The sequence below is a fragment of the Atractosteus spatula genome, chromosome 6, assembly GCF_055471065.1.
Source record: "Atractosteus spatula isolate fAtrSpa1 chromosome 6, fAtrSpa1.hap1, whole genome shotgun sequence".
Taxonomy (NCBI): Eukaryota; Metazoa; Chordata; class Actinopteri; order Semionotiformes; family Lepisosteidae; genus Atractosteus; species Atractosteus spatula.
The window spans coordinates 47,838,020-47,860,432 of NC_142711.1; the positions used below are offsets into that span (position 1 = coordinate 47,838,020).

A 22,413-nucleotide genomic window follows, 5' to 3' on the forward strand; every position below is an offset into this window, starting at 1 on the left:
TTAATTAAAAGTAGATTTTATTCGATTATTTGAAAAGAAAAAAAAACTGTTCCAAAAGCATTACAGTTCACCCTTATTTTGGTTATTTACATTTTTATTTTTACTTTTAACATTGAGCAGATGATCTGAAACATTCTGATTTTGCAGAAAAAAGGAATAATGCCGAAGGAAGACTTGAATGCAACAAATGATTGTCCTGACAGTAGTTGCAAAGCACAATATACAAGTATTCAAACAAAGGTGCAGAGGGACTTTTAAAGGAAAAGAACATTAAATCACTCCATATTAACACTGGTTATCAGGCAATTTATATTACAAGCACTGAATGTAAAAGTTTCCAATCTTGGATTACATATCTTATAGTGACAGCATGCAAGAATCTGCCAATTGAGGTATTTTCCTATAAAATACAACTATTTCCATCGTATTTTAACCAATATTAGAAATAGAGTCATTTACAAAAGAATTAGTGTGGCCACATATCAGATTTTTTCATAACAGACAAAGCGGTACAACTACATGGTTTATAGTAAACATTACCAACTTTCCTTGTATGAGAGTAAAAAAAACGCTGTGAACAATTGCATATGTTGTGTGTTGCTGAGAATTATTAACGTTTTCCGAAAGATAACGAAAAAGGGAAATCTGTTACACAAGGATTTGTTTTTTTTTCTAGTTTTGAGTGGTTTAAAAACAGTTACTGGGAGAAATATGATCAACCAATCTCCACGTTAGCTTGCTGATAAATAAATGCACTGGCTTCATACCAAAGGCATACAATAAGGGGTGGAGAGGTGTCTTAAGACAGTAATATGAGAGCATACAAAACCATTTTTACATCTTACAGTCTTCTGACATAATAATTGAACAATTATTTATAATGTACGTAGAAAAATCAAGTTGTCAAACACTAAAGCATGTTGCACAAAAGTTCTGAAAGTGCACTTTTATTGTGAAAAAGTCCTTTTAGCATACTAGTTACACAGCAATGTAAAGTACTGTATTGCTATCAAATGACTGTAAATTTTTATAGCTTTAAATATGGCTAACAAGTGGTACATGATGTCATCTCACAGACTAAGCTTTATATTACATGAAATCTGCTACATTTGCAACACGTTTAATTTTGATGGAGCTTCTTGGCTTAATTAAGAGATTTTGTATTTTGATATTCTCCCCTCAAATGTTCTCTTCTTCACAAACTAGATACCCATTTAAAACTTCAGGTCCAGCTGACAAAAAGCATGACAGAGGAATAGATTTGACATGTGGGTTTGTGTTGTTTAATCACTAATCTGTCCTGTAAAATTGCTTAAGCCTTACTTTTTTTTATTTACAAGTAGAATGCAGAAACTGCAAGCAATCAAACATTTTGTGATTGATTAACCCTCCTTTGCTTGAGCACAATTAGAGATACCCTTTTAATCAGGTGTTATAAAAGTCCCCGATTCACCTTACACTTAAAGTGAATGCAAAAGTTTGCATATTGTTTGCACACATTGTAGTTGTAAATGAAAAATAAAGCATGGGGGATTTACAAAAAATGATGTTTCAGTTGTAGGTTGGGAAATCCGGGAAATATGCCTTGAACAAATATTAACTGAAATCTTATAGGACAACAGAAAAGAACAACAGAAGCCCTATACATGTATATACCATATTAAAATGTTTTTTTATTACTTCAAGTACAGTACATGATATACTGATTTTAAGTTGGCAAACAAAGAACTTATAGATTGCCTATTGTTGGGGAGAAAATCAAAAATAATTTAACGAAAACGTAGATGAAAAAAACAAAGCAGAAATCTTAATTACACTGGTACTTAGACCCTCCTTCGTTGTTGAATATGAGCGTTTCACCTCGTGATCTAGTACAATGGAGTATTGCCAACTGCACTGAAAACAAACAAACCTGTATTGCACACCCTTCCCAGAAGTTTTGGTCTCCCTCCCAGCTGTGTTGAAAGGGGCTGCTCCCCCTCTCAGAAGAAAGCAGGGTTGGTGTGCTCGATGACGCAGCGTTTGCAGTGGCGCTTGACGAACCTCAGAGCCTCCACCGAGATTTCGCAGTCCTGCACGTTCAGCAGCTGCAAGTCGAAGCAGTTGGCCGCCACGATCTGCAGCCCCCGGCCGGTGATGCTCTCGCACGACTTGAGACTGAGCCGCTTCAGGTTGAAGCAGTTGAGCGCCAAGAACTCCAGGCCGCCGTCGGACACCAGGGGGCACTTGCCAATGTCCAGAGACTTGAGCTTGGCGCAGTTCTTCGCCAGGTACTCCAGGCCATGGTCCGTGATGCCCTCGCAGCCCCGCGCGTTGAGGTACCGCAGCTTGGTGCAGTACTTGGCCACGTAGCGGATCCCCACGTCCGTGATGCGGCCGCAGTGGGCGATGCTGAGGTAGCGCAGCCGGGACTCCAGCTTGGCGATCTCCCGCAGGCCGAAGTCGCTGACGAAGCGGCAGTCGCTCACACTCAGCTCCTTGATGGCGCCGCAGTGGATGACCAGGTAGCGCAGGCCCTCGTCGGTGATGCGCACGCAGCGGCGCAGGTACAGGTGCGTCAGCTGGGTGCAGTGCGCCGCGATGGTGTGCAGCCCCTCGTCCTCCAGCACGAAGCAGTCCGTCATGTCCAGGTAGCGGATGGAGATCTGCTTGCCGTGCAGGGGGGACAGCTTGACGGAGACTTCCCGCGTCAGGCTGATGCAGGTCACCTTGGAACAGCCTGCCGGGAAGGGGAAAGAAAAAAAACAACATATGTATTCTCGGGGGGCGTGAATATACACGAACGGATCTGAAAATAACCGAAACTTGTGTTCTGTTCTGCTAGAGAGTCAGTATGTCATGGCTGGAGAACAACAAGTGAAGGTTAATTCCATGCAAAAAAAAACAGAAAGGAGAAACACAACATTTCAGCTTTTGGGCCTTCTCATACCTGCAGCGCACACCAGAAGGAGGACCACACCTGGGTCAGTGTGGGACATTCTTTTAAGACCAGGAACGTACTTGGTCCCTTTTTTGAACTGAGATGTTGTGTTTCTCCTTCCAATTTTTAAGCATGGAATTAACCTTTGCTTGAAACAAGCACTCTCAAAACTATTTCACCAACTACGTCCCGATTTTAGATTAGCAGTAACAGAGTCATTAGGCTCGTGGTTTTGATGTTTCCAATCTAAAAAATGGAAACTGGTCACCAATCACGATAAAATAAAGAGTCAATAAAATAAAGAATCGATAAAATGTTACATAGTTACAGATATTAAATCCCATTACTATAGTACTGGTTAGAAATACTTGAAAACAAATTCAAAGATAAATAAAAAAAACATTGGCAAAAACAAGCTCTGCAATGGTTGTGAAAGGATAAATGTGCAAGTACTGTATATAGACAAAAAATACAATACTTTGCCACATCCACAACTAGTAATTAATCATTCATGAAGAAAAAAATTATATTGCTTAAGGACGGCCCAACAAAAATGTGATTAACCATAAAGCAAAATAAAAACATAAAGCAAAAGCCTTTCTACTCACAATGACCTGAAATAACATGCTGTCTACTGGAGTGCTGAAGCGTCTGTGTCAGAAACACCCTCAAGGCCCGGTCACCCAGGCGGTGTTAGTGGCTGACTGACAGCTGTTTCCAATGTGTTGCCCTTCAAGAGTAATGTGGCCACTTCAGAGACGAATATCCACTAAAACTAATTCAGCAACTTATTGGAACAGTCTAATACATACCAAATTATAAATTCATTTTTCCCTTCAGAAAAATTGAAACACTATGGCCAAAGACTTTGAAGGATTTTCCACATGACCAAATTACACATTTCTATATGGAAAATATAGAGACATTAATAATCCCAGTCAGCATTTTTTGTGGTAGGTGGGTGGAAACCAGATTGGCTAAATAAAATTAAAAAAAAAACAACCAGCAAGAACACGCAAACTCCACACACAAGACTCCCTTTTTGGGAATCAAGACCAAACTTGAAGGACTGTGAGGCGATAGCTTAATTTTGGCAAAATATGTGTCGGGAGTCTGTCTTGCATGTTACACAAATGCCATTGTTGACACCAACATGCTTCATTAAGTGGGGGAAATGAAATGCTTTCTGAACTGTTATTATGAAAATTATACCACTTTGGTTACCCAGTTTATGAGAGATTTTTTATTTTTAGGCAAAACCACAGTGACAGTCAAACACTACAGCCAATCAATAAAATGTCACTATTTTATGGTAGTCACTGTGGTTATACACCATCAGACTGTGTGCCAGGATGTTCCCATGGTAACAATAGTTGTGACTCTGTGACTGCTGTGAACCAATCCTGCCCATGTGACCAGGTGGTGTGCCTATCTCCGCACAAAGAAGAGTGACACAACTGCTTTCATATACTGTAGATCTCTCTGACTTATGCTCTTATACCTTGAATATATTGCCATCTGTATTTCTGTCAATTTGTCTGATTCTCTTTCAGTTCTATTTTAAATAGCATGGGCTTTCTTTTTTTCTCCTTTCTGACAAATATCCTCTCCAGAGAACTTTAAAACAGTTTTAAGTTCTCTTATTGCCCAGGCCTTTTTTACCCTTTCTACTACATTCTTCAAATTGAGTTTTGTTGTTTACGGTAAAACAATTCGACTGGACTACTGAAACAATAACAACAACAATAACACTTTTCAGCAGGCCATTGGATATAGGTTTCATGACTAGCAATGGGATATTTATAGAGCCATCAATAAGTCGACACCTTGGAACCTAAGTCCAAAGGGGACTCCAGAGTAGTGTGCTCTAACTGGGCTCTAGAATTCTTAAGCCCCATGTCATGTCACTAGCCGACTATGACCAAGATTCTCCCAGTGGTTCTCGCTACTGGCGGGGAATAGTTGGCCAGGGAGCTCTCAACACAACACGTCAACACAGGATGGGACTGAAAAGATCTCAGGAAGAAAGTAGCTCATTTTTACTGGCGTAATATCTCTTAGTGCACCTGTGTACCCCCTTGCAACCACGGCAGAAAACTGCCTGATATCCTGTACAGTAAGTGAATGCAGTATTTCAGAATGGTATCCATGCATTCCTCCTCTGTGATGAACAAATGGACACAGGCCTTTCTCATAGACAAGTAATGTGAGAATTCTGACAGCCAGCAAGTGGCCCCCAGATGCCAAGAAAGTTTCTAAGCGATTTGAATTATCGTCTGCTATCCAGGATAAGGCTCTTTCACTCCTGCAAAACCACCGGTCAATGACTGCAGGATTGTGTCAGTAAAATTTGTTTTCTCATTAATCTTCTTTTATTTCATAAACCTAATAGAGAAACAGCACAAGACAGTGTGACAATTCTTTTGCTTATAGTTTTAATTATATTAACAACAAAAACCGGAACCAAATATCTTATATTTCTTCTGTTTTAACCTGTAGCAACATTCTGCATTACCACTGCATGACCATAGTGAGCATCTTGGAATCACAAGAGCACTCATCTAGTTATTGGATTCACTAGTATAAGATATGACTGGTTTGCCTTACTGTATATTGGAATATACTGTATGTTTGTCGACTATTGTGATTCATTTTATTTTTGCACATAACTGATTACCTGTAGGTTTTCTCAGGAAAATACTGAAGCTATTTCTTGCTTGTCAACCCAATTACAGTATGTCAGAACAATTTTCCACTCTATCACATGTTCTCTCAAGGAATCCTTGCTGCAGTACTGTGTGGTGGTCATGTCCAGTCTGTTGCAGGTCTTTTTTTGCTCTTTAATTTTTTGCTTGTTTTCAATAATTACAGTATAATAGGGAAACATAAATATAAATATGTAAAAATATTGGACTTTTCCCACTATATAAGAAAAGTCAGCATTTATCTTATTTTAATAATGCACAGAACACAGCGGGCTTGAATTAAAAACATAATTGAGGGGTATACATGGCTCTAAAATTCATTTTGTGCTGTCTGGCTTTTATTTAATTTCTTAAATGTTGCAGAAACTTCATAACTACATATACTGTACTTCATAACACCATTTTCCCCGGGGCACTCCAGAGCTAAGTAATCCAGCATAGCAGCTTGGCAGCAGAGCTGCTGTAGGCTGGGAAGACTTTTAGAGGACACAGAGTTAGATTAGATTTAGATTTTAGATTTTGATGCAGCACCAGTGCTTAATGCAAGCAACACATAAGACCATAAGAAACATAAGAGTCTTGTTAAAAATACTGTATTTGAAACTCACAAAACAACATCTGAACGGCTGTATTTCACAAAACCGTTTTTTGTTTTACTTAAATTAGCCCATTACTTGTACATTCACAGAACTTATGTACTTACTGTATGTACTTAATGTATTATGTACTGTATTATGTACTAAATTATGTGAGAGAAACTGAGTATTGTTTCTCTCAGGGAAATTTTGAATTTTTACTTGTATCTGAACTTTCTTGTACATTTTTAGAGGAATCACCATTATTTAAACCTCTAGGAAACTGCTTCAGACTCACATCCTCTGATATGAAACAGTACCTAAATTAGTGACACGGAATGTGAAACTAGCCTGATTTCCAGATATCCACTAGCAGCCGTAGTACCCTGCAACTCACGACTGGCAGCCCACTGAAGCTCAGCAGCTGTGAGCCTGGCCAGTACCTGGATGAGAGACCTCCTGGGAAAAAAGTAAGGTTGCTGCTGGAAGTGAAGTTAGTGGGGCCAGTAGGGAGTGGGTCCTAATGCACTATACTGTACAAAAGCACCATCTTTCGGATGAGACGTAAAACCGAGGTCCTGACTCTCTGTGGTCATTGAAAATCCCAGGGTGTTTCTCGAAAAAAGTAGGGGTGTTACCCTGGTGCCCTGGCCAAATTTCCCATTGGCCTTTACCAATCATGGTCTCCTAGTAATCCCAATCTATGAACTGGCTTCATCACTCTGTTCTCCTCCCCACTGGTGTGAGTTTACTGGTGCACTATGTCTGCTGTCACATCATCCAAGTGGGGGCTGCACACTGGTGGTGGAGGGGAGTCCCCATTACCTGTAAAGCGCTTAGAGTGGAGCGTCCAGAAAAAAGCTATAGAAGTGTAAGGAATTATTCTTAATTATTATATTACTGGAACTGACAGAGGCATTCTTTAGGGCGCTCAGCACACAGCATGGTGGGCCTGTTCCTCTTAAGGTTAGGGGTGGGAGCTACGCCTGTTAAACTGCTTCTCGAACTGCAGCACAATAAGGATTTTCTAGCTGGAAAGGTCATTACTTCCCTAGACCAATGCGGGAGCCAAGCCAAGCAAAATGAAATTCCGTTTTCCAAACAGGTGCAAATAACAGAAGGTAAGTCCATACCCGAAACGTCGAGATACTCCAAGTTGGGGCAACGCGACACGATGTCAAAGACGGCCTCGTTGGAGATGTTGTAGCAGCCGGACACCTCCAGCCGCCGCAGCTCGGGGCAGCATTGCGCAATGGTGTAGAGTCCCCTGTCGGTGAGACGCCGGCAGCCACTGACGATGACCGTCTCCAGCATGAGGCACACATTGGGCGTGTCTTGGCACAGCCGGCGAGTCAGGATCCTCAGGGCGCGGTCCACATTCACCATGTCCCCCGTCAGGCGGATAGTCCTCCATAGCCGCGGGTCCCAGGCCAGGTTGTACCAGCGGCGGCAGACCCGTGCGCAGCGGCAGAGCTGGTTCGTGGGCAGGTGGGAGAAGATCTGGATGAAGGAGTGGTCGGGCAGGATATCGATGGGAGCCTGCTCCTTCTGCTGCCTGGACGCGGGCCGTATGTGGGGGTGGGGCAGGCAGCTGGTAGGAGGGGCATGCACCATGGCGATGGTCTCCCCGGTAACAGAGGAAGAGGAGGTGGACGAGTCCTTCCCGTTGATGCATGCCTGTGAACTGGGCGGGCAGATTAGGGCAGGGCTGGGCGTGCTCAGCGTCCGCATGCTCAGGTCAGAATCTGCAAGGGAAACAGGGCATTAATTAACCGTACTGTACACTCAGTTAAATCTGGCAAAACCTTTTAAAAAATGGGAAAAGCCAAAAAATCCTTGAAGTGATTTAAGTTGAGTTTAGGGATTCTTGTACAGGAAATACATAGAAATGTCCTTGCTTAATTATTTAAGCACGCTTGCAAAAAATGAATAACCCTGTAGTCTAGTTACTTTCACTGCTGTGCCCTTTCAGATTAAGAATTTAACAATTACTATTTGGTTGTCACAATCTGAAGATAGAATAATGTATTGGTTGGCTACCTTGATGTTACAAAGCTATGTTTTTTTTTCATTAGTTCATGAGTGATTTACTATGGTGTATTTTCTTGATCTTATTCAGATCAATTCATTTTGCTTGCTTTTTAGTTGAACAATCCACACAAAATAAAAAATGAAGGGATTGACTGACCTTATACATATTACATATTACATGGCCATTCACATGTTATGCACCACTGACCTATATTATAAGGGATATCTTTCATCAAAAACTCCTTGTCTTGTGTGCTTTTGCCATGTATTTCCATCTATTAGTCCCTTATGAAAAATCAGCTTATTCCTTTGTCCTGGAATCCCAGGGCTTCTACTGTGACAACACCATGAAGACTGATTAACCTTGCTAGGATGTCCATTGTAGGTTGAAGGAATCTGGTGTACCCAAGGAAAACCCAGAACTATTGTAGTATTGCCGTATTGCAACCAATACAGTGATGCTAGGGGGAATGACTAAACTGCAGCACAACCTGTTTCCTTTCTGAATCCGACAGGACATCTTCAGCCCCACTGGCAAAGTAAGAGAGACTTGGGGAACACTGGACACTATGCTCAGATTGAAAAAGTATGAACAGATACTGCCCTTAAAATTAATCAAATTAATCTAAATTAAGTTTCAAATGTATGGAACCTTCTGGCAAAACAGTAATGATTCATCACTAAGAAGATACTGAGGGCTCTCTTTCTTCTTTTCTCGCTGTGTCTGCATTGTTGCTTGAATACTATTTAAGAATACCAATGAGGCCATAATGACAGGTATACTTCAAAGGAGGTGTGGGGTTGTGGTGAGATTCAACAAAAAATATCCCAGACCTCTGAAATTCAAAGCTGACAGCCCTGTGTGTGCAAGCCATTTAATACGTTTTGAAAACCAGGTCAAGAGAGCAGAGGAAGTGACATCTCATATATTCAGCCTGAGAACGTGAGCTGTCACGAGTCCACATATTAAAATCCGAAGCTAATTTCCTGTTTCCACAGAAAACATTGAGAAAGCTCAATACGCAATTCGTCTGGTTTGTGTTTCTTTGCAATTTGAATACGCTGTGATTGTGTCATTGACTTGAGCCACAAAATATCCATTACATAGAAATGTGTCAAAGACCATAGATGATTTCAACGGTACACGTGTTTATTGTAATATAACACCATTTAAAGCAATTCAGAAGGATAATAACAGGAACAAGTGGCAACTACAAGTGTGACCATAAAGGATAAATCTAAAATGTTAAAGAAAAAAAATATTCAACTATACACAAGTCACTGTATTTTGTGAAAATGCAGATAAATACAGCTGACTTCGCTGAAATTATCTCAGAGTACTTTTAGATTAAAATTTGAAATCTGATTTTGACAGATCATTTTTCTTTAAACAATCATTTAATTCCTTTTCTAAAGTTACAGTATGTGGAAGATGCAGTAATTATTTTGAATACACAAAGCCCTGTATACAAATCGAAGGCCTGCTCTTTTCAAGGTAGACCAATATGCTGAATAAAAAATGGGGAATGTATACACAGTATATATAAATGATGAATAATGATACTGCAGTAGTTTAATTCAAATAACTGACTACAGCATAACATATTTGTTAAAACCATGCAGTCCATAGATGTCAGTGCCACAGGAAGGTACCACTTTGATGTAAGTCCACAGTTTGTGTAAGTATTATAATGTACCTCCAAAGTACAATACATAATGTAGGAGAAAGTTATAGAAATAGATAAGTCTAAGAGTTTTTGTCCTTGCAACTATAGAGTCTAGAAACTATTTTTTTCTTATGCAGCACATTTCAAGCTCATATTGAGGTCCACAGAAACCAGGACAATTTAATATTTTTACTATATGTGATGAGGGTAACAAATACCACTGTTTTTTTGCTGGCATTTCTGGAAACCCTTTATCATGTTCATATGCACACTATTAAATTGGAGCATATATTTGCTGGCAAACTGGGACCATTCCCCAGCTGAACGATGTTATTGACCTAGGCTATGGCCAACCACTGGACACAGGACCCAGCAGTGCCAAGCATTGAACAAACTGGCGGGTAGGCAGGCATACAGTTCCTAAGGCCTGTTTTTGTTTTACAGTACTTGTGAGATTCTGTAGTGCTTTTTTAAATCTCTGACAGCCCTAAAGCTCTTCACAGATGAGGTCTCACTCTCTGGAGGTGGTGCATGGTGGCCATTTTGTATGAAAAGGAATTTCCTCAGGACACCAGGCCCTGACACTATCACTGTCAGGGACATTCAAGAAGTAGATGAGGACCCGCTGCAGTTTCACCAGGTAGACACCATGGCCTACAGGATATTGTCCTTTGCCATCATTCTAACAATTGGTTAAGGTTAGGAAATGAGGACCCTCTTCTGGTCCACCAATGCCACTTTTGGCATCAACCAGTTTAGCCTAACTGTTTCCACAAGCTCCTGTTAACGTAATATTAAAGGTGGCAGCTCTCTGAGAACTTTGTTCATATGAGATCACACCATTTCAGCACTCGATCCCGTTTTTTCTAATTCCCCTAGACGGTATTCCAAATTTCAAATCAGAAATCTCAACAGCATTTTCATCTATCATCTGTATTTTTTATCGTGACAGTGAGCTAAGTCAACCACATCAACTATAAAACAACTATAAAGCAATGTTTTCAAGAACAGCTCAAACAATAACAATAGGGTCTATTTCTCAGTACTTCTGTGTGGCCGTTTCTTTGGCTCCTTTCCCGACAAAGTGGTTTAAAATGAACAAATTGTAGAGCCATTTATCAGCAGGACACAGTTCAAGATTTGCAACTTCCGTCTCAGAGAAACATTATTTCAACAAAAACGAATTTGCTTTGTTTACTGGACAAGTTCTCCCTTTAAATTATTTAATGTTCAAATAATAAACACCGCTCCCTGTGAAAACAAGACTGCAGTCTACTTTCTGGGATGATAATGTATGATTAGGATTTTATCCATTATCCATTAGTAGAAAATTAATGTGTGGTTTCAAAAAGTTTATCTTTCAATTTTCTATTGCTTTTATTTCTTCTTAGTTTTGTTGCAAAAGGCTTTTATCTTTAAAAGGGCTACCATTCAGTTTATGGACTTTTAGTGATAGGCCTAAATATTTTTTTAGATTTAATTTAAGAACATGCGACTTACAAAACCTCTGTTGTGGAGCAATACAAAATAGCATTGCTTCATTTGGTGTTCCAAGTTGAGTCCTATGTTCATGGCACTACTAGCTTGAATTTAGTCCTTGAACCCAACCAGATGTGACAAGGATTGAACTGCAAACAGCAATGCATCATACGTGAGACTCAAAGTCAGAGAGGGCTTCCCAACAAAACTGGTTGTAGCGTTTTCAATGCTCAACTCTACTCTTAGTGTTGTGGATGTGCAATATAGAAATGAATGGTGGAGCACATGGTCTAGATCTTTCCTGTGGTGGGGTGGAAGTTAACAGGATCTCATCTGGTCAACAATCCTTGATGAACACTTCTACATGATATAAGAGAATGACTAGCTATTCCAAACATAAAAAAAACATCTGGTATGAAAATAGAAGGGGGACAGTAACTGAATCTATCAGTGGGTTCAGACAGAGGAGATAACTGTAGAGTTACTTTGAGAAAGCTAGATAGTTTTCAATGGTAGTGTTTTTCTTTTCCCTGTAGGCTCTTGATTCCAAGTGAATAATTGTTTATCCACCCTTCATAATTAAGTTAAGATACTACTCTATATTACGACATTATACCACTCCCAACTCAGGTGTGGAGAACACAATTTGGCACCAGTACAAAAAACACATCTGCTGACCTCATAATGTCATAAGCTCTGGACTCAGGCTAGTGCCAGGAACTTTTTGCACAAGTGCACGCATTTCAATTCCACGTGGCGGACTGGCAAAGATTCTGTTGCTTCAGTTGGCACGCATTCCACTATTCCAGCTCAGTAATGCCATGTGTCTTAGGATGGCAACCGGAGCTTTATAAAAATAGAAACCTCAGAAGACAGGCAGAATACATCATCAGGGAAAACTGTCCAGTTTTGGAAAATGAAGCTCACAAAACCCAGAGATACTTGGGTTTCCCTCAAGCATTATAATTGCGAAAATAAATCTGTCAAGTTTCGGTTCTCTGAGTTACTAATCATGGCAGTCCAAACAATATTTGTCACCCTTCCAAAAGTGCATATGGAAACCTCTCTAAAGCATTTAAGTGGCAGACTCACATTGTTCTGCCTGTGGGAGCTCCGCTATTCAACAGCTGGGTTTAATACAGAAACTCAATGCCCAGATGGAAGATAGCTGAATGAGAGAGCTCTTCTGTGTCTGTGGCATTACTCCAGGAATTTATAATAAGTTATATCCACACACAAATTTAGGATATTTTTGTCCTAAACACATCCTGTCAAGCAATTACAAAATATTCTAATCTGTATGATCTCGGAATAATGTTATTAGAAATGATGTACACATTTTGTTTATATTACAGGCAGTGCTTGCACTGAGAGGGAACAGGGAATTGGTAAAAGAAGGATTGCCAAGTATACAAGACGTGTTCCTGCAAATAGCTGCATTTCTCCCTAAAATTCCCCTTTAAATAAGAACTCTCCCAAGGTAGCAGCAGAACTCTGCTCTTGGAACGATGATGCTGTTACACAGCACGTGGCTTCTTTCATGTCACTGGGTTTCAGGCATCTGCATACCACATCCATTGACTCATAAAATGTGGCTATCATTGGCAGCTTCAGGGCAGCGCTCTGAACAAAGAGTAAAATTACACCAATTTCAGAACAAATTGCATCCTTTTGTTCAGTCATTGTCACTGGGTGACCACGTTATTTAACTGTACTGTTCGAGGAGTTTGCACAACCATGAAGCTTTGAAAGTCCTAATTTCTTCCATTTCCTGAAGGCTTTTTTGTAAGCAATCAAAAGGCCTGTAAATGAGGAAACCCAATCTACACTTGGTCTGCAAGTCGACGGGAATCGTATTTTCTGAAGTTTTAAAATAACTGAAATGTAAATCAGTTAAGATCAGTTAAACGCTATTAAATGCCTAGAAAACAAAAACTTTAGTTCCTACAGTTGTAATGTTAAATAATATGCAACTATAACTGCAATCTATTTAAAAAGAGCTTTTTTGTCATATTTAAAACTTTTTCTTTGCTATGCTATGTGTTTTTTTGTGTATTTATTGTAATTGTGTGCCCTAGTGGGAAAATACAATTGGAAAGTACATTATTTTCAAAAGTATTCACCCCAATGAAGTCCAATTTCATTATATTACAAATGTTGTATCATTTTTTGAGTCAATATTTTTAATCACATCATGACCGAATACTTTCATGGGTGAAAGAGGTTAAATGTCAGCAAAAACCGCAGAAATAAATCAAAAACTAAAAGATGATGAATGAACAAATATTCACCCCCTTTGCTGAGGCAAACCTAAATTAGTTCAGGTTCACAAATGACCTTAACTCATCACACAATCAGTCAAATGGCCATATTAAAATTAATTGTTTTAAATACATTTAATTTTAATTTAAAAGTAAAATTTGAAAGTAAATTTCAAGGAAAGCTGAAACCACGCAGACTGAGAGGTTTTCAAAAAACACCAGGATAAAGCTGTGGAAAGATCACAGGTCAGAATAGAAGAAGGGTATAAAAATTGCAAAGACACTTGTCAAAGATACCTTTATGCACAGTGAAGTCAATCACGTGGGAAGTGTACTGTACCACCCTGACACTGCCTAAGCCTCCCAGCTGAGCAGATGGGCAAGGAATAAACTGGTTTGGATTGCTTCCATGAGACTTTGAGTGACCACAGAGTTCAATGGCTGAGATGGGAGAATATGTCCAGGAGTCAACAACATTTAAAAAACTTCACAAAGCTGGCCTGTATGACAGGGCAAAAACGAAGCCATTACTAAAAAATAGGAATTCAAGAGAATTTAAGTCTACTGCAAATGTGGCAAAAGGTTTTGTGAAGCAATGTTGGAACGTTTTGGTCTACGTACAAACACATTGTGTTGATGTCACTGCAAACACAGCTTTTCGTATATAATTCTGCTTGTTGTCACCAGAGACTGAGAAGCTTGTGTAGACTAAGGGGAAAATGGATGGAGCAAAGAACAAGCAAATATAGGAAAACCTTCTTGTGTGCTAAAGGCATAAAACTGAGCTGAAAATTCATCATTCAGCAGTTAAAGGACACAAATCACAAGGCCCAAGCTATGGTATAATGGTTTAGGGTAGCACACTATCCTGGTGTGCAAAGCAAGTAGAGAAAAAGACTCAAGGCTGTAATTGACACTAAAGGCATTGCCAGCAATTATTGACTCAGGGGACTGAATACAGTACTGATGCAATTAACAAATTTACCTTTTGTGATTTTTTTTCAGTTTTTCTTGCCATTTAGTTTCTTTCAGCCATAAAAATGTTCAGTTTTAAGCACTCAAGTCTTAATATATGTGCTTTAAAAATGTGTATACATCATTTGTACTTATTATTGCATTATTGGATAGGAATGAATATTTTTGAAAGGTGATGTATTAATAATCCATATACACACATCCTTAAGAGTAGAGAAGTTAAGAGCAGAGAAAATTGTCCCTCAGTGCTGATAAGGTCAACTAGAATGTAATAGGATAGTTTTCACTCACACAACATACTGTATCGGGCTACAAAATAACTGTCTGCCTTCTCTCCCAACCAGGCAACCTCTGTATGGTGTATTTCTTCATAATCTGCAGCGTTTTAAATTAGTTCTGCCATCATTTGAAGCAGAAAAGTCCTGGAAACCTCAGCGCTTAAGGTTAAAGTTGATCTTGGTTTTACAGAGGTGGTGAGAATAAGTGTATGCGAACGTGTGAAATAAAAGATGCTCGTCAAATATTCTTCACTTTTCTCATGCCTCCCTTGCACAACGTCGAGGAAGAAATGGATTGCAGGACCAAGGCCCTGCCAACACTTAATAATCAGCTGTCTGGCAAAACAACCAGTAAACTGTTCCGTCTGCTCTTCTTGGGACTCCTCCAGGGTAGAATGGCAGAACACAAGCTGCACAGGTCTTCCACATGAAAACTGATATCTGCCTGGACAGCTGTTTCACAGAATGATCCTAATATGTAATTGCTAATGAGGAACAGAGACAGGAAACACAGTTGTGTTGGGACAGTAGGCATTGTTTTGTGCTTTGGCAGTTATTGTATATACAGAATATTGTGCTTCCCTTTTCTTCTGGGGGTTTGGATAAGAAGAGCCTGCATTTCTTATTTAAAAATCTCTCTATTCACACGTTTTAGCAGAGAAACTGTGTGCAGGACTGAAGAACTTAAGAAAGCATATGAACAAGCAGGAGGCCATTTAGCTAATTACAACTACAAAGAGCTTACTGAACCCATGGATCAAATTAAGCTGTTTTGTGAAGGATGCAATGGAATCTGCTTCAACAATATGGCTGAGTATTTTGGTCCAGATACCCATTATCCTTTGCATGATGTAAAAGTTCTGCCTGTTTAGACTTCTACGTGTACACCGTCTTTATTTCCACCTGTCTTTTCAAAATTTTTAAAGACTTGAATGGCTTTTAAATGAATGAATGAATGGATGGATGAATGTTCATGTTCAAAATGAAGTACAGTAGGTCTGTGTCTTAATATCACTGCTGATTTAAAGAATTCATTGCTGAACTGTGGCTCTCTCCAGGTGCAAGGCCTGTCATCCCTGGGGCAGAGGCCTATCACAAAAGGGCACTTTTACTTAACAATCTTAAAATGAACTGATAACTACAACCTTTCCAATATTTCAAAATGTTATGTTGTTAACCACATAACTGAAGTGTCACCAAATGACAGAAACACAAACCCATTAGACCAAATGCTGAAGAAAAAAGTTTGAAGCAAACTGTCAAGAAACTGCCCCCTGTTATCTGCACAAAATCCGAAAGGAATTAGGTGACTAGATGGATGATCAAAGATTTAAACAGACTTTAATCCCTCTGATGTGACAACTGGGAGTACTCACAGCTGTTCAGTCACAGAGGTGGTGATACAATGCTTATTTCATTTACAATTTAGGAAGGAAGACAAAAATCCAAGTACTCATCACGATACCGTGTTTTAAAGAACCACAGTAAAATGTGATTTCTGCACACTGCTACAAAGATCGATCGATAACTTAATACTATAAATAAAATACCTTAACATTGAAATTATCAAAGCAACAGTCTGTTGAGCATCTCAAAGCATGGATTACTCTGATTTTTAATCCTTTGCAGTGGTAATCGGACTAAGACCAATAATGTGTTAAATCTTCTAAGCAGCAAGATTTATCTAATTACATGATTCGAGAAATGCTAACAAAGTCTTCTGGAGTCATTCAGGTACTCTTCAGCTTACATTGTGTTTTTGTTTCATTTTTTATTTTCCAAAATTCAACAAGAAGCCAAATAAAACTGAACAGTTTGATTTAGACACAGAGCATTCCATTTAGCAATATGTTTAACCTATATTGGATTAACAGATCATTAATAAGGATGCTATAATAACCAGGGAGGGACCAGCTTTAATTAACATTAATTGCATGCTGCTTAAGAAAACGAAGATGGCTCCCCCACAGAATTCATTAATGGACACTGGTGTTAAGAACTTCCTATGTGCTTGCTTGTTAAAATGTTGGTGCTTTTGATGCTGAACATAGACAAGAGGTGTCCAAATCCTGGTGTGGCAGAACTGGTGTATCTGCACGTTTTTATTCCAATTCAGATCTTAACAAGATAATCCAGCTGGTAACTGGCCTAACTGGACCCTTTTAACAGCTTCTCTCAGCGCTTCAGTTGCCAGAGCTTTAAAGATACTGTACCATCAAAACCTGCAAGATATACCAGCCTTCCTGGACCAGGACTGCACAGCAATGACCATAGACTGCCCAGTTTTGCATCAGTATGTACTATATATAGAAATGTTTCAAGATGGTGGCATCCATATTCACCATATCAACAATCGACAGTTCAATCAATCAAGTCAGTTTTCAATCGCTTTTCCTTAGGTATTTTGTCTGTTAAGATTTCCGGGTGGCATCTTCATGGAATTTTCTCTTCGCTTCGTTTTAATAGCATTCTGGTTATCACATATTCTGAATTAAAATAAACAGAACTATTTTGAAGTCTGAACTTCCGGTAGTAAGAGGCTTTAGTTCGTGTTCCGCCTCACTCCTTCCCCAGAAGGTGCAGGCAGATTCAGAGCGGGGTGCTGGCCAGCCTGCTTCGCCTGCTTGTCACAGGAATACATATTCCAGACTCCACAGCCTACTGTGGAAACTGATTCAATGCCAGCCATTGACTGGACAAAACCTCCATCTACAGTCTGGATGTCTGTAGCTGATTGAAAACACAGGGCAGCACGCAGACATACAGTACACCATGTGTGGTTTCTCATTGTAGTCCTGAAACAGTAGATACACAGTTTTAAATATATAATATATTGGTAACTTGGGCTGAAAAAAATTCAGTGAGTATTGCTATCTGATTTGATCTTAGGTGTCAGCTTCTTGATATACAGTAGGGCTGGAATCACAAAACAAAAATGGCAGATGTCTTTATTTGGGCTTTTTTACCTATCTGTCAACAGTTATGCAAATGCTTTAAGTGAATCTAGATTATTAGTAATAAATCTAGCATCTAACATTCTGCCTTTGTTAGTTTAAATAAAGACCCATTCACAATAATGCCCTGTCCAGCTTTTCATTTTTAAATGAGAAGATGTTTGGTTTAACTGGATCTATTATTAGGTCAGTTAATAATTAGAACAGGATCACAATTGTGATCACAATTCACAAACATACTTGTTTCCTGGTACTGGCAATTTCATAATACATTTAACGTGAATTTAATTCATCATTAATGAACACAATGAAAAAGCTCTCTAAATGAACTAACTTGTGCGTGAGCTGTACATATTGCACAGTGGGATGCACACTTAAATTTGTGTCAGATAATACTATCAGTACTAATGCCCTTGATGCACTACAAACACTTAATGCATACAGATAAATTACACTGTATCAAATGTAAAAGAAAAATGTGCCACTGAATAAGATCACATCAGAACGGTAAATGCTTCATCAAATGCAATTTTAAACATTTGGAAAAATAATAACATTTTGAAAAAGAGATTAGAACATAATGATCAGGACTAATGATGAGATAATAATAAGCAACTTGTTATGATTCAATACAATAATCAAAGAACTTAGGTTCCGTAATCAAAATTCCCCCATTAAACATTAATGTTAAACATTCCCCCATTAATATTTCATCCTTACTGCACTGATGTCTATAACAAACTGGAAAAAGTACTTCATGAGTTGCAGACACAGTATGAAAACATAGTAATGTTTTCAAAATATAGATTTTGAACTGTCATATTGTCCTTTATGTCTCTTCTTAATTTAAACCAGAACAGTCACTGGTTCAAAACATTGCAAATATTGGTCTTTGATCAAGGTGTGATCCTAGCTACAGGATAATTTTAGTTTCTGTAGTCTTTCTGATGTGGGAGTTAGGAAAACCATCTTTGAGAACACAGACGGAGAGATTAATGTGATCATGGCTGTCTGAGGTGAAATGAGAACCAATAGGCTTGGAGAAATTTTTAATCTTCACATGGTATACTGTCCATGTCACTATGCTGGGCCATTAGGACCCACACAGACCGCTGGGTGAATGCCCCCTGCTGGCCCCACTAACACCTCTTCTACAGTAGCAGCAACCTTAGTTTTCCCCAGGAGGTCTCCCATCCAGGTACTGATCAGGATCACATGTATGCTGGATTAGCCCAAAGTATGCCTGCATTCCCATCTAAGAACCACTGTTCCTAATTCTAAAATCTAATTAAAAACAACTAGTCACAACACCTGATACCTGAAGAAGGCTCCACAGCCTAAACATTGTCTTTTCTTTTCAGCATGGAATAAACCTTGACCTGTTTCTTTGAAGCCTACATACTGTATGCTGACGCAGCTACCTCCTTGAACTTCTAGTAACTTATTGTAGGTAAGCACCATATTGAATTACAATACAAATTACAATACAAAAATCTGCAGTATTTCTGAATAACAATGACAATGGCTGCTTAAGACGTTACACACAGTTCTAAAGCAGGGGCACAAAAAATCTACTCACTGCTCCTTCTTGCCTTCTTCAATTTAACAAAGGACTCCCAATGATTTTATGTCCAGCTCACTGCCAGTGATTGGTTAATAAAAATAGGAAATGCTTGCTTCCTTCCAAATGGTCTTGTTTTTCTGTCTCTCCCCCAAACCTCATGCTGAGCTGAGGCTGTGACACAGAAGAGCCCTTTACCAGTTCAAGTATAGCCCAGTTCAAAAGTGATGTGGGCATTTTTGTCAAACCTGTCATTTGGGTTACAGCTGCAATGTACTGCACATAATTATATTTGTCACATTTGACTCATCTTTGACTCATCAGCACAATTAAAAAAACAGCGTTTTATTATCCCCTTCAAATCATTCCCACATACTATGATTAGTTTGCATAATTATTTTTGTGCAAAGAAGAAGGATTGTGTTTAGATAACTCTACTCTAACTCTTTATAAAGAGCTGTCCGCTAGACACGTTTTTTTACCAGAAGACAGTTTCACCATATTTTGAACACCATGTCTCTCTGCACTGAGATTTAACACGAACGTGAAAAATTGGGTAATTTAACGAAGACAAAAACAACAAAAGGGTCATTTTTTTATATTTTGGGACATTTGGTTTCTGGACACACTACAGCCTCTTAGCAGCCACAGTGGGCTCTATAGATGACTAAGGGCAGTCATCTGTAGATGACTAAGGGCTGCCACTGGGGGTGCTGTTTGTTTCAAATGCTTAAATGTTGGTTCATATCTGCTGTATGTAACTCTTCTATAACGTATGCCCAGCATGCCACTGCAGCATCAATCACCAAATCACCAAGAGTCTGCACATACAGATTTTGTATAGTACTTGAACCGCCTACAATATATCTAAATAACCATTCACCAGCAATGTATCAAAGATGCATATTATATACCTCAGGTGTCATTAGACCTCACCTGCATGCAGTTAAGCAGGAAAGTCATGAGAGGTGATGACAAAACAATGCAAACTTCAGAGAAGACACAAAGCAGACGAGTAGTGGGACCTGTCAGACTCCAGGCCTGCCATCACAGGAAAATCCAGCCCCAATGTTTCCCAATCCTGGTCCTGAAGTACAACAGCTCGGGTTTTCATTCCAACTGAACCCTTTCTTAATTAAACCTACTAAACCTTTACTGAACTATTTAAAAAAAATACTTTCGGCACCTACATAGTAGAACATAGATAGAAACGAGCATGAACCATATCCAGTACCAGATACAGTGCCAGGTTGCCAGAGTATTTTGAAGAAGAAAGCTACACATCACAAACAATGAATCTTTGACACAGTATCTGTTCAAATATGTTTAAATAAACCTTGGGAGCATGGCAGATTTAGATGAAGATGAAACAGAGATCTGTTTGTAATAATACATGCAAAAGACATCAGTTGTGAAACTAACACCTAAGTACAAAAATGTACTAATTAAAAGCTCAGTCTGAACAAAAGACACGGGGGTACTTCAGGAACAGGGTGGACACACTGTCCTGTAGTATTAGTCACCATGCAATAGACTTGGAATTAGCCCTATTATACTTTCCCCATCTATCCAGAGCAAAATTAGTAACCTACAGTACAGGCATGGGTCTAGGCGGTTACATCACCATAATGGGGCTCATCTCTCTCGGACTCACAGTGCTAACATGTCATAACTAGCCTGTCCTCAGCAAGGATTTAAACACTGTTTCTCACACAGCTATACAGTGCCTCCTAACAGCGATTGTGAATTCCATTATGCCAAAAGCCAACCCCCCTACACAGGAGAATTCATCACTATCCTGTTTCCTATTGTAGATAAATTTATTACCTTGTAATAGGCTTATAATGTTACATATGTAAGAAGACAAACCTTTCATTTTGAAAGAAACTAAAAAACCTTCTAGTACCAATATAGTGTTTGATAATACAGCCCCTTGTGTTTCATTAAATTGGTGGTAAAATTCTTCAGGTCTTTCAGTTGATAAGCACTTAATTTCATCAATAACAGTACATATATCACAAGCATGTCTGAAACCTGTTTGAATTCCTTTAGTACAAAACACCACAACTATTACTCCATGAGAAGCAAATAGGTTGATCAGAAAAAAAAAACCCAAATGAACTCAGGAATCCCTGCTTATATAATATTTAATAAACGCCATGTGTGTTTTATTGTATAGCTCTTTTGGGCGTCTTCCAAGGGGTTTTCTATAACAGAATTAACCCCCACACTCCTCAGTACAACAAACAACCAAAAAGAAACTAAAACTCAAGTTCAACTCCATACAAGAAATTCCACTACAAAACAAACACCCATGACTACCATTCCACAGTACGTTGTATGTGCCTGAAAGTGAAAGAGCTGTGTCAGATAAAATATAATTTGTTTTCTTGTACTGCAAAATCACACATATTCATCATCACCACATCTTTACTTATTAGGGAAAAAACCATCACCCCACCAGAATGCACTGAATAAATAACAAGTAATAATTTCTTTTTGATTTGAAAACCAACACCCAAAAGCACAATTATTTCCAACAGCTGTTCTTTCAATAAATCTTTTTTTTGCCTGCTAAAGTCACATTCACATAGCACATTAACTACAGCAGTAAATACAGAAGTCTTATTCTGAATAACAAAGTAAGGAAAGCAGGTTTTTCAGAGCCATGTCAAAAATTGCCAATAAGTAAAAAGTGTTGTACACGTCAGGAAAGCAAAAAAACATAATGTCAGAAATGCATCTAAGATCATTTAAAACATGAAACCACTGAATTTGAACTGAATATACATTTTTTTACAATTGTACACTATTTTTAAGTATTGAAAGAAATGAAATCTTATTTAAAAAACAGTACATTGAAGAAATGCAGAGCTTTGATGCTTTATATTTTTTCAAATACATATTGTTTAATGACAAAAAATAAAGTTTGTAATGTTGCATTTTTATGGCTTTACTACATATTTTGAACTTTATAGGCTTTTTATTGAAAAATATGTTTCATGGT

General features: G+C 38.8%; 1 protein-coding gene across 1 annotated transcript in view; it reads right to left on the reverse strand.

Annotated features, from left to right (window-relative positions):
* LOC148832986 (F-box/LRR-repeat protein 7-like) overlaps window positions 1-22,413 on the reverse strand; it is a 121,369-nt gene continuing 98,956 nt past the window's right edge. The window contains exons 3-4 of the mRNA XM_088919662.1: window positions 7,334-7,945; window positions 1-2,719 (exon numbers count right to left, since the gene is read on the reverse strand). Of these exons, the coding sequence (XP_088775788.1) occupies window positions 1,983-2,719; window positions 7,334-7,945 (1,349 nt within the window). The 3' untranslated portion in view covers window positions 1-1,982. The remainder of the gene's footprint in view (window positions 2,720-7,333; window positions 7,946-22,413) is intronic.